The 12596-nt window shown below is 42.1% G+C and overlaps 1 protein-coding gene across 2 annotated transcripts in view; it reads right to left on the bottom strand.

The window, feature by feature from the left end:
* Positions 1-11599, bottom strand: part of SMYD1 (SET and MYND domain containing 1) — a 39936-nt gene extending 28337 nt beyond the window's left edge. For both annotated transcript variants that reach the window (XM_003984235.5, XM_045054535.1), the window contains exon 1: positions 11384-11599. In XM_003984235.5, the coding sequence (XP_003984284.1) occupies positions 11384-11520 (137 nt within the window). In that variant the 5' untranslated portion in view covers positions 11521-11599. The remainder of the gene's footprint in view (positions 1-11383) is intronic.
* Between the last annotated feature and the right edge of the window lie 997 nt (positions 11600-12596).

Here is a 12596-nt window from a genome sequence, read left to right as displayed (position 1 = left end):
TTATTTCTAATACACTTAAACTTCAGGAAGAGATAATAGCATAGGGGTTGGAGACATGAGCTGTGGCCTTCATAAGCTCAAGCAATTGTGAACCTTAAGAAATTGTTCTTGCAACAAACCTGTAGTGTTTGGGAACATGTGTTAGGGGCCAACTGAGAGTCTCCCGGATTAGCTCCCAGGCAGAATACAATGTTTATTAAGGGTTAGGTGATTTTAAAATGTGCCAGTTCGAAGTTTATGCCACGGCAATTGTTTAGAACTTAGATAAACACAGTTTTTCTTTTTTCCCAAGGAAGAGTATTTTATCCTTGACATTGTTTAGAATTACTGGTGCATGGTGATAATAAAAACAGAACCTTTTAGTCAGGTTTTTAAAAGTCAGTTCTGTTATTGTTTTTAAATTCTGTGCAGACAATGCCCCCTTACTGTCTGCCCCATGGTTGGACCTCTGGCATTGCCCTTCCTTTCGTCCACACTGCCTGTGAGGCTCAAATTTTCTTAGTCTGGCTCATAGAGGGACAATACATCTGTCCTGGAGCCTGCATCCAGGCCCCCATAAACTGACCTAACACACTTCTTAATGGAGCCTGATTATAGAATAATCAATCTGCCATGAACTATAGCTATAATATGTCCATAAGAAATTCTAGTGGAAAGCCCCTCACATCTTCCAAGTCACTAACAACCATTTTGACAAGGAGAAGGCTGGAGACTAGAAGGACGATGAGGGTAGGTTTGAAGCAGAGCTGGGTTTCTCGAACTTCCGTGTGTACACATATCACCGGAGATCTTGTTAAAATTCAGGTTCCAATTCAGTAGGTCTGGAGTGGGGCCCAGGATTCTGCATTCCTCACAAATGCAGTCTAACAGTGTAAAGACTTCACCCCAGACTGGATGATAGAGAGACCTCTCCAGTCACTATACAATCAATTATCAGTCCTTGAATCAATTCAGCTACCATCAATTCATCAGTTCAACATTTCACATCATCTTGTCTCATCAGAGTCTTCACACTTTTCTATAATAAACTTTTAATTACTTTTCATAGAAAGAAAATGTGGTCAATTTGGAATGATTCTTTTTCTTATAGTGAACACATAGCGGGTTCCAAATGTTAGCCATCCAACTATGCAAACTATTTCCAAAGGCTTACACACCTGTTTTATAACCCATCCTACAATTTTGCTAGGGCCTGAAGTTTTTTTTTTTTTAACATTTATTTATTTTTGAGACAGAGAGAGAGCATGAACAGGGGAGGGTCAGAGAAAGAGGGAGACACAGAATATGAAACAGGCTCCAGGCTCTGAGCTGTCAGCACAGAGCCCGACGCGGGGCTTGAACCCACGAACTGTGAGATCATGACCTGAGCCGAAGTCGGATGCCTAACTGACTGAGCCACCCAGGCGCCCCAAGCCTGGAGTCAAGTTTTAAAGGCTAGTGAAAAAGCATTGGGAGTTATCTCCTAACTTAGATCTCCTTAGGATGAGGCTGACCTTTCTCTCCATTACCTCACCTGCCAGTAAAGCTTAGCCATGAGGCTGGAACCAGGAAGGACGAGGGGGGTAGGTCTGAAGCAGAGCTGGGTTTCTCGAACTTCTGTGTGCACACACATCACTAGAGATCTTGTTAAAATTCAGGTTCCAATTCAGTAGGTCTGGAGTGGGGCCCAGGATTCTGCATTTCTAACAAGCTCCTAGGTGATGCTGAGCTGTAACTTTGAGTAGCAAGAATGTAGAGATGAGAGAAAACCTGCTCCTTCTGGTGGGGTGTGCCAGGAAGTGTCAGGCAGGCAGAAAGGGGAAAGCGTAATTAAAAAAAAGAAAAGCCCATCTCTCTGGTCTCCATCTCCTTTAATAGTGGTGGGATGGGTATTACAGAAGGTCAGACCTGGAACCGGTCAGAGCTGGGTTCAACTCCGGATTCCAGTATCTACCTCAAGCAAGTACCCTAACCACTCTGGGCCTTCATTTCCATACGTGAAAATGGGAATAATAATACCTAGATCTTGATGCCTTTTTAAAAAAATTTTTTAACATTTATTCATTTTTGAGAGACAGAGACAGAGCATGCATGGGGGAGGGGCAGAGAGAGAGGGAGAACAGAATCCAAAGCAGGTTCCAGACTCTGAGCTGTCAGCACAGAGCCCTACTCGGGGCTCCAATCCATGAACCATGAGATCATGACCTGAGCCAAAGTCAGACGCTTAACTGACAGAGCCACCCAGGCGCCCCATAACAACACCTAGATCTTGATATCTTGTAGACAAATATTACTTTTTAATGAAACATGCTTACTATTTTTAAAAATTCAAGCAAGAAGAAGAGTACAAAGAAGTTCCCAAATCCCACCACTATCAGATTAAATGTAAAGTTAGCCAGCTCTGAGCCTGGCACAAGATAGTGCTCAGTAGACGACAGCCGGGTCCACCCGCCCATCTGTCACATGGGGAGGTTGGGCCAGGTGATCTCAGAGCTCCTGCTGTCCTCTAGCATCCACTAATTCTCAGGCAGCCACCAGCGAGAAAGACCTCCAGGCTAGCAGAGAACCCCTGTAGGAGGGGCAGGTAATTCTCTGACAGAAATACCTCCCCTCATTCTTACTAACCCCAATGAGAGAGAGAGAGAGAGAGAGAGAGAGAGAGAGAGAGAGAGAATCCAGAAGACAGGAAGTCCTAAAACCACTTTTTGGGTTGCAGGAGAAAGATGCTTCTTCTAGCCAGGCTTAGCCAGGCAGCCTTCAGGAAGTCCCATTTTTCCTCCTAGTCTCTTTCCCCAGTGCCCACAGAGGATGTTAACTCCCACCTACACAACCCCCTGCAATTTTCAAAGAGATGTTGTAAGCAATTCTCCTTTGTTAAACCTTCACAACAACCCTTAGGAGTAGTGATTACTACCCTCCTGGGGATATGAGGATCCTTATAGGGGTCCCTCATGTCTGCCACTGCGCCCAGCACAGAGGACAGAGGAAGTCCCCAAAGCCCACTTTTGGGCTCTGTCTGCAGCCCTGAGCGTTCTTTGCCCTGGCCAGCGGGCCCCCACTCACTCCTTGCTCTGCAGCCCTGCCCTGGGTCATGTCACCTGTCAGAATCAAGAGGGCTAGAAGGGCAGCTGCTGCTCAACTCCTTATATGGAAATAGCCAGTTGCTGGACAGATAAATGCCAAGAGAAGGCGCCTGCAAGGTGGACAAGCCGCCTAAAAACACAGCCAGAAAGGACGGAACCAACAGCTCTTGTTTTCTGTACTGCTTAAAGACTCTCAGCCTGCCAGGAGCTGTTCCCTCAAAAACCAAGGGGGAAGGGGGCACGTCCTAAAGAACATCCCGCATTCCTCAAGTACCCAGAGGATTTTACAATATTTTAAATTCCTCTCTCCTTCCTTCCTTGTCCCTTCCACTCTACTTTCCTTTTACAAGTATTTATTGGGCATCCATTATGTGCTGTGCGTTGAACTTGGTAATACAGGGCCTTAAAAATAAACAAGACACAAACCTTGCCTTTGAGCGGTCCCTAGGCTGAGCTGGGGCATAAACACATATAAAAGCAAGGTGAGGCATGCCATCTAGGAGTGCAGGTAACTCCTGCAGGGTTCAAGGGAAGCCTAACTCCCACTGAGGTGGGGGAGGCGGGGAATCTGGGAAGGCAATCATCTGTGAAGGGAGGAGGCACTGTTCTGACCCTCTAAAGATGGGCCGAGTTTGTACTCAGAGACCGTCAGTTCTTCCGTGGAGAGGCACTGGCTTGAGTCAAAGGTGTCCATATAGGGGCACAGGTACATACAGGAGAGACGGGAGTAGCTATCTGACAAGATCACAGGATGCACCACGCTGGGAAATGAGGCTGGAACAATGACCGGAGGCGAGGGGACCTGGAATGCTACTCTCAGTAGTATGTCCTTATTCTGCAGGCAAAGTGGGAACCACTGAAGGCTCCTGCAGAGAAGAGACACCCACCCAGAGTTGGAAGGCTCATTTTCTTTTCCCCATGGCATCTACTTAATGTTGTTTTGAAATGGCCCATGTCAACCCCTGAGGGGCATCGCTGGATTCATGTTTGCACTATACAGACCTTAGCTTAAGAAGTTAAGGGCGCCTGGGTGGCTTAGTCGGTTAAGCGGCCAACTTCGGCTCAGGTCATGATCTTGCGGTCTGTGAGTTCGAGTCCCGCGTCAGGCTCTGTGCTGACAGCTCAGAGCCTGGAGCCTGTTTCAGATTCTGTGTCTCCCTCTCTCGGACCCTCCCCCATTCATGCTCTGTCTCTCTCTGTCTCAAAAATAAATAAACGTTAACAAAAAATTAAAAAAAAAAAGAAGTTAGGTGATACTGCTTCCTTAGGTCAGATCTAGGTATTGCCTATTTTTTAACATCTCTTCTATATTCAAGCAGCAATTCTTGAGCTTTCCTCTGCCACAACTCACACGAAGAAGTTCACACTCCCAACTCAGACCTGTCTGCATTTCCAACACTATAGCTGTGACCACACCTCATTTCCCATGCTTAAAACACATCTTCAGATGCACATGACTGAAGAGGAAATCACTGTGGGGACAACCTGGCATTTGATCTCATTTATATTTAAAAAGCAATTATTTGCAAACTTCTGCATTTAAGGATTAAATGCGTTTCATAAAATGTAGCAATACAACCTGTAACGGGGCATGTGACATGTCACCACATCTTGCACCTGCAACTAAAACTGTCAAACTAAAGACATTGTGAACCTGGTTGGCTCAGTGGGTATAGCATGTGACTTTTGAGCTCAGGGTTGTGAGTTCAAGCCCCACGCTGGGTATAGAGCTTACTTAAAATAAAATAAAGACATAGTTTTAAATCTGCTATGGTTATCCGCAACATCGAGTGTAAATGTTTAACACTGTAAATTGAACAATAAACAGTGATTCATTCATTTCTGAACTAACTGTTCAGGAATTTCCCTAATCCTTCTATTAAATGATTTCCATTTATAGCATCATTTGCTCCCCCCCACCCCCCCCCCACCAGCTGTTATCAGATTAAAGGCCACAGTGTGTTGGTTGTGTATGCCACACTAATCCTGCTGTTCCCACAAGCCCATATAGAATTACACTGGCTAAAAGCCCAGCTGTCTCCAGTGGACCTGAAGCTCATAACTGGTCCAATTTTCAAAAAAGCCTGGCTGGCATTAATTTCTCTTAAAGTACTCTACTTTTTCTTATGTTCTTATCATTGTTTATTCCTACATATGTGTGCATAATCTCCTAGACACTTTCAACTGCTTATACAGAATCACTTAGGAACCAGTCAAGTTTTTACTTAAAGAAATTTTTGTAAAAATCCACTATCCTTGCTCCTTCTTAACATTTTTTTTTTTTTTTGCGATGAATTGGATTAATAGGAAATTCATCTTATTGGTTGTGGTAGGTTGAATAATAGCTCCCCCCAAAATGTCAAGGTCCTAATCCCTGGAACCTGTGAATATGTTACACTACATGGCAAAAGGGACTTTACAGATGTAATTAAGGTTAAAGACCTTGAGAAGGGGAGATAATCCTGAAACATCCTGGCGGGTCTACTGCAATTGCAAGGGTCCTTATAGGAAGGAGGCAGGAAGCCTCCTGTGTAATCACATGTATATTCCTGGTTTTTACCTAGGAGTCTCTGAATCTAACCATTCTCAGGTCCCAGAACCAGATTTTGATTGTTCTGAAACTGATGGATGAGTATCGTTTCCTTTATTAAGACTAAATATTATTAACTGGATTGACAAGGAAAGAAGAAATTAAGTCAGCGATGCCGGACCCACTTGGGGTGGGGGGCAGTGATAAATAGACAAGATCTCAGGAATCTTAGTCCTGCCCTATGGCTTGTCCATCCATGTATGACCTGGGATGGCCTGCCTGTCTCCTCACTAAGCCTCAGCTTCCTGATCTATAAGAGAGGACTGAATATATCCAATGGGTCTCAACCTTCTTTGGGTTGAAAGTGATTTTGAAAGTGATGAAAGCTATACACTTTCTCCCCAGAAATAAAAAGCACAGATGCACATCCACATAAACTTTGATCTTTCAAATATAGTTCTCTCCTTAGCTAAGGATCCATGGACCCAAAGCCTAGATGCACTCTAAATTCATAACGTCTGGGACTGTTAAAAAGGAACCATTTTTAACATTTTAGCATTTTTGGTTCCCGGAACTGCTCATGAGCACCATTCCCATGCCATGTCTTGTGTTTAATGCTAAAATAAAAAATGACCAGAATAAGCTCCATTTTATATTAGTCCAGCACCCCTCTGTTGCTGCACCGGAGTCCTTCACATGTACTGAAAAAATCATGAAACCCATAGAATCTCACGCTAGAAGAGATCTTCAGGGTCAAATGACCCAATCCCCCTCTACTGCCCAACTCCCCAAGGACCTCATCTCTGCCAGGTTGCCACCAGAAACTACAACACCTTGGAAATAGCTTCCCATCTCCAGACAGCACTGGTAGCCCTGGTCTCCCATTAGGCAACAGAGGTTCGGTGTCAAGGGCCTAAAAGCTTACAGGTGACCCAGGAAAAGGTTTGGAATTCATCACACCTTTGAATAGTCCCCAAATTTTCTTAAAACACAAAAAAATGCAAAATGGAAATTAATAACAATTGTAATAGCAAAGTTATAAAAACCCATTCAGAAGTGGTAAGCAAAAACTACCTTTTGACATATTGTGAGGTGGAACCTCTAAAGGTAAAGGTGTCCATGGCCTACTTCATTCTTAAATGTCTTGAGCTCTAACTAGCACTTTCCCCACCACACATCCCATTTTGACCAGAAATAACTTCTACTCAAGGTGCTTGGTTCTCACCCTTCTGTCAAGTACAAAAATAAAGTTTAGCAAACGACAGTTTGTTATTTGTAGATGGCTTTTAGGAGAAGAAGTTCTCCAATGTTATTGTAAAATATGCTTCAAATTCCTATCCTGGTCAAATCTGATTCTATTCCACATTGGCCATGAATCTATTTGTTTGTGGGTTTTGTTTGAAGACGGTGATGGTGATGGTGGCAATGGAATTGTACTCAGTGTGATAAATGGCGCCCCATGGACCTCAGTCTGTAGGTCCACTGGGCTAACCAACTGATTTTATAGTTTGGAAAAGATGAAGGTTCTACTTCAGAGAACTGGAAGGGTCCTTTCAAGACCAAACAGCGAAAAGATAAGGATTGAATCTTGCTGAAGGCCTGAGTCAGTCTTACGGCTAAAACCATTTATCTTCTCATTCCCCTTGACAGAAAATGAACTAAATAAGCTAAAAGTGAATAAATTCAATGAAATGAATGTGAATAAAATTCAATGAAAGTGAACAAATTCAATGACAATAAGTAACTACATAAAAATAAGCTAAAAAAAAGAAACTTAAAGCTTAGGCATAATTTTAATATATATATTATATATATATAATATATATACACATATGATAGAAAAATGAATAGGTTTTAAAATAAAAGACATGAAAAATAAATAAAGTCAAAAGTAACTGAGGACTAGAAAAAAGTTAAAATCAAAAGGGCTAATAAACCAAAATGATTCATAAGAATTCAAACAATTTAGAAGTTCTGAACATTAAGGAGTAATAAAACAAATGAGCTTTGTTTTATTAAGGAGTAATAAAACAAATGAGGAGTAATAAAACAAATAAAACAAATAAACAAAGTTTTAAAATGAGGGCATCAATAGAAAATAGACAAATCACAAAATAAGGATGTAATGATCAATAAACAGATTTTTTAAAAAAAATCTCACTTCCTTAATCAAAAAATTCAAAACAAAATAGTACTAAGTTTTTATAGGTGAAGTCGGAAAATACAAAAGTAAAAGTTAGTTTTCTGTGTTAGCCAGTGCTTGGATAAGGAGGCAAATGCTATAACCCTCGTGGAAAAAACTAGTATAATCCTCTTTGTGGGGGGGGTGATTTGGAAATCTATAGTAAAAGACTCAAAACTGTCTTTTCAATCCAAAATATACACTTCTAGGAGTTTATCTTTAATAAATAATCAGAGATGTACAGAGAGATCTATTAGGAAAACTGAAACAACTTTGACATCCAAGTTTGATGGCACTTGCTAATCTGATATATAACAGTCAAAAAGAATACTATGCAGTCATTAAACATTCCTTAGAATTTTTAAATGCTAAAATATTTGGCTCGGTCAGTTAAGCATCTGACTCTTGATTTTGGCTCAGGTCATGATCTCACAGTCTGTGGGTTTGAGCCCCATGTCGGACTCTGCATAACAGCATGGAGCCTGCTTGGGATTCTCTCTCTCCCCCTCTCTCTGTCCCTCCCCTGCTCATGTACTTGCACTCTCTCAAAATAAATGAACTTTAAAAAAGTAAATTATATATTGTTTAAGAATATGTACACATGTGGTAAGACTATTTCTCAAAAGGCAACGGAATAAATAACATAAAATTCAGGCTACTAGTTACCTTTGGGACAAGTTGGGGACAGGATAGGGGAAGATAGAGAAGATACAATAGAATCACATACTCTAGCTAAACAGGATGATGGTTTTATGGGTGTTCATTTTTATGGGTGTTCATTTCTTGTTATGCTTCATAACATATATAGGTACATACAAGTCATATGTTGTTTGAAAGAATTTTCATTTAAACGTTGCGCTCAACTAAAAATAAAATCTTTCCTCATATTTGTGTTTGGAGGGTAGGGCAGGAAGCCTGGCTTGCAATAACATGGATTAGGATGTATCTCTTCTATAGAATGATTAAAATGTGCCTCTTTTGTGGGTCACTCTCAGTCCTACCTCCCCCCTCAGGTTTCTCATCTACAGTGGCTGAGTCTCCCCAGGAGGCCACAATGGGAGGGCAGGATGGGCAAAGCTTTCCTCCCATGCCTTTCCAAGCTATCTTTGGTATACCCAAAGCGCAGCCCCTTCATGTTTGCAGTGACATACTTGGGAAAAATCACTTTTTAAAAGTATCTCTTTTAGATTTTTTTTCAATCATCTTAAAGATCGTTTACCCCAATCATCCCAATTTTTATTACTGTAATAATAACATAACATTTTGCTAGCATTCTATCTGCAATGTTCACTAAAGTTGTTTTGTAATGATTACTTCTAATGAATGATGACTTATTTATACCAAGAAAACCATGTAAACATCAGTCAGAAAAAAAGTGGTAGGAGAACACGCAGCCATTAAATACTATGTTTATGAAGAGAGTACAGTCACCCAGAAGTACTTAAACTATGAAACGTAAAACATCATAGTTTCTGTAATAAGATCCCAGCTGTGCAGTACAAATGAAACCTACCTTTTAAAATAAATGGTAAGGAAACAGACAAGGGTGTTTAGAGTTAGTATCTTTGTGTGAAGATACTAAAGATTTTTTTCTTCCTTAGTTTTCTTTTTATAATGGAAGGAAAACCCACTCAACTCCACTCTTAAAAGGGACACTAATTGGCTATATTAGCTTTTAGGGAACTAGAGGCACCAATGGAGGTATTCTATACAAGGCAGTGTGGCGACTCAGTGGCGGCATCAAGACGAGTGTTCCGAGTTTCTGTTTTCTAACTTTTTTGTCTTTATTCTGAACCCGACTGACTCCTTTACCACACTCACCTCCATGAACGACACACATACAAGTAAATTAATAAAGCCAGACAGACTCCTGTTGAAGAGGTACAACTGTCTCCTCAGCCCCCTCACATTCCACAGGTGGCAGTCAGCCACATACTCCATTCACTGCCCTCTCCCTGCGGGTCCTGGTAGGCAGGGAGAAACGAAGATCTGAACGCTAATCGAATTATCTCTGAAAAGCAGTGCCCGTTCCCAGGATGGTCTATACAGCGAGCCAACCACAAAGCCTACAAATCAGAGGCCATCTTGATTCAGATCACATCAATGTCAGGCAGGTCACCCAGCTTTAGGTGGAGGGAACATTGTCATAGTTTAATCACTAGGCAGGTTTTGTTTTGTTTTGTTTTGTTTTGTTTTGAAATAAAGATTTAATACTAATTTAAAAGTTTGGTCAAGTATAGACATGGTTGTGGGGAAATGGGAATGTAAATTTAACAGAGCCACTTTGGAGGGCCTATTAAAATAGAAACAGCACCCTCTGGAACAATTCCCCTTCTAGCCATATATCCTTGAGAATAATCGCACATGAGTGCAAGTGGACATGGTCTAGGATTTTATTTGCAGAAATGTTTGTTTTTGTGAAAAGCTAGAAACCACTGAAGGTCTCTCATTAGGGAAGTGGATAAATAAGTTTTCATATATTTATTGGGTAGAATATCCACAGCAGTTGTAATTGGCGATCCACATAGCATATGGATCAACACAGATAGATCTACATGGGGGTAAAAGAAACAGATCTTTGAGGATTTAAAAGAATTATCTATAGACTTATAGTTCCCATGAGGGTAGATATCAAAAACATGTTCAGTGAAGACAGCAAGTTCTAGAATGACATCTGAAGTATGATATTGCTTCTATTGAAAAAAAGAAAAAGACAAACTACAGTGCTACATTCTTGATAAATGAAGATATACGTATGTACTGGTACAAGAACATTCTAGAAGGAGGCACATTAAAATCATAACAAGTATTACCTCTGAGGAAAGACAGGAGATTGGGATTGGGAGTAGGAACGGTAAAAAGGGATTTCGGCTTCATGGTGATATTCTAATGTTCCAAATGTAAATGGATTGTAATGTTTACAATTACTTTTTAAAAGTCTCAGCAATTACTTTACGCTGTGATATATTTATTATACTCAAGAAGCTAAAAACATGGAGCCTTTTGTAAGAAAATGTTTCCTATGGGGCGCCTGGGTGGCTCAGTCGGTAGAGCATCTGACTCTTGGTTTCAGCTCTGGTCTATCTCACAGGTCATGTGTTCGAGCCCTGCGTCAGGCTCTGTGCTGGTAGTATGGAGACTGCTTGGGATCCTTTCTCTCCCTCTCTCTCTGCCTCTCCCCTTCTAAGTAAATCAGTAAACTTAAAAAAAAAAAAAAGAAAGAACGGACAAAAGAAAGAAAGAAAGAAAGAAAGAAAGAAAGAAAGAAAGAGAAAGAAAAAAGAAAGAAAGATATTTCCTATAGTACCACACCCACCTCTCCAGTGGGCTCCAGCACACCCACTCAGCCAAGTTCAATGGTATTGTGAGAAAGTACCCCAGCACCCTGGCTCACCTTTACAACCCTCCTAGGGACCAGAGCAAATCACATTAGTGATGACTCTTTGCAGAAAAAGTTAATCCAGAAAACAGCTGTCAGAAGTGCCGTTTTGTTAAAAATTATCAAATGGCTTCTATCCCTTTCCCTGAAGATTTTGAGAGCAAAGTGTTTTAGAGTTTGGCACCGGCCAAACCAACAGAGAAAAGAAGGCAACACCCCACATTTCATACCTGTCAAAAACCACTGCGGAATAAGCCCGCTCGGCGAAGATGACATCCGCAGCCCAGAACTCCTTAGTGGCCTTCAGACCCCTGCCTTTGCCCTCAGAAGTGAAGACCTCCACGTTCTCCATTCTCCCTATTGTCATTTCAGAGTCTTTCAGGCAGCTCGGCAGATATTTAACACGGAGCCAAGTCCCCTGTCATTGCTATTTCAGCACCTTCAGCATCCCAAAGAGCAAGCCTATAAATGGACAAGCACCTCCCCTTCCCTACCCCCTCTCAGCTATGGGGCCCTCACCTCCCCCTCTGCCACGCTTCCTGGAGGTGGGAATGGGGCAGGCAAGAGAACGGTGATCCGAGAAGGGTCACGTTCATCACCAGCAAAGCTGGCAAAGCAGAAATGACCACCGGCTGGTGCACCTCTCGAACTGGACCTGAAAATTTTTGCAAAATTCCTTTGCAAGAAGCAGCTCAGTCCTGGATGGCGGTTGTGCTCAGCTTCAGTTGAATAGGGAACACTTGGTCAGTGGGGTATTTTTAGCAGCCAGATGCCTCTGTCAATCCCAAGCAGACAGCTGAAATGGTCCAAGAGAAGAGGTGATGCTTGCTGCTCTGGGAACCTTCAGCTGTCAGGCTCATACTTTCTTAAAGTGAGATGGGCCCCTTGTCCCCCTCTCCCCTCCCCCATAGGTGGATTGCTTGCAGAATACACCAGATGCCCAACTGACCCCCTTCGCACATACAGAACAGTACTATTTAGGCTCCAAGTGACATCCCTCTTCTCCAGTATTACCTGGGACTCCCACAGCACCCCCACGCAGGGCTCAGAGGTCTGGGAGCCCCCTGATGATACAGGGGTGCTGGACGCAGGCTAGGAGAGGAGATAGGCCTTGAAAATGAAAACCCTCATTTCTGTCTTTTTATCAAATCTCCCTTAAACCGTGTCTGTTGCCAGGAGAACACCAACATGCTCTGTCTTTCTTCTTTCCCAGGAATAAGGACATTGGAGGGAAAATTCTAAAGTGTCCATTGACCTAAATGCCACTCTTCTTTTTTTTTTTTTTAAAGTAAACTCTACACCCAACGTAGGGCTCGAACTCACAACCCCTAGATCAAGAGTCACAAACTCTACAGACTGAGCCAGCCAGGTGCCTCTAAATGCCACTCTTCTTGATTGCCAGACAGCTGTTCCCAAGGTTGAAAAGACAAATACCACGTGGTT

This window comes from Felis catus, chromosome A3 (genome assembly GCF_018350175.1).
Source record: "Felis catus isolate Fca126 chromosome A3, F.catus_Fca126_mat1.0, whole genome shotgun sequence".
Lineage (NCBI taxonomy): Eukaryota > Metazoa > Chordata > Mammalia > Carnivora > Felidae > Felis > Felis catus.
This window is presented reverse-complemented; position numbering and strand designations above follow the sequence as displayed.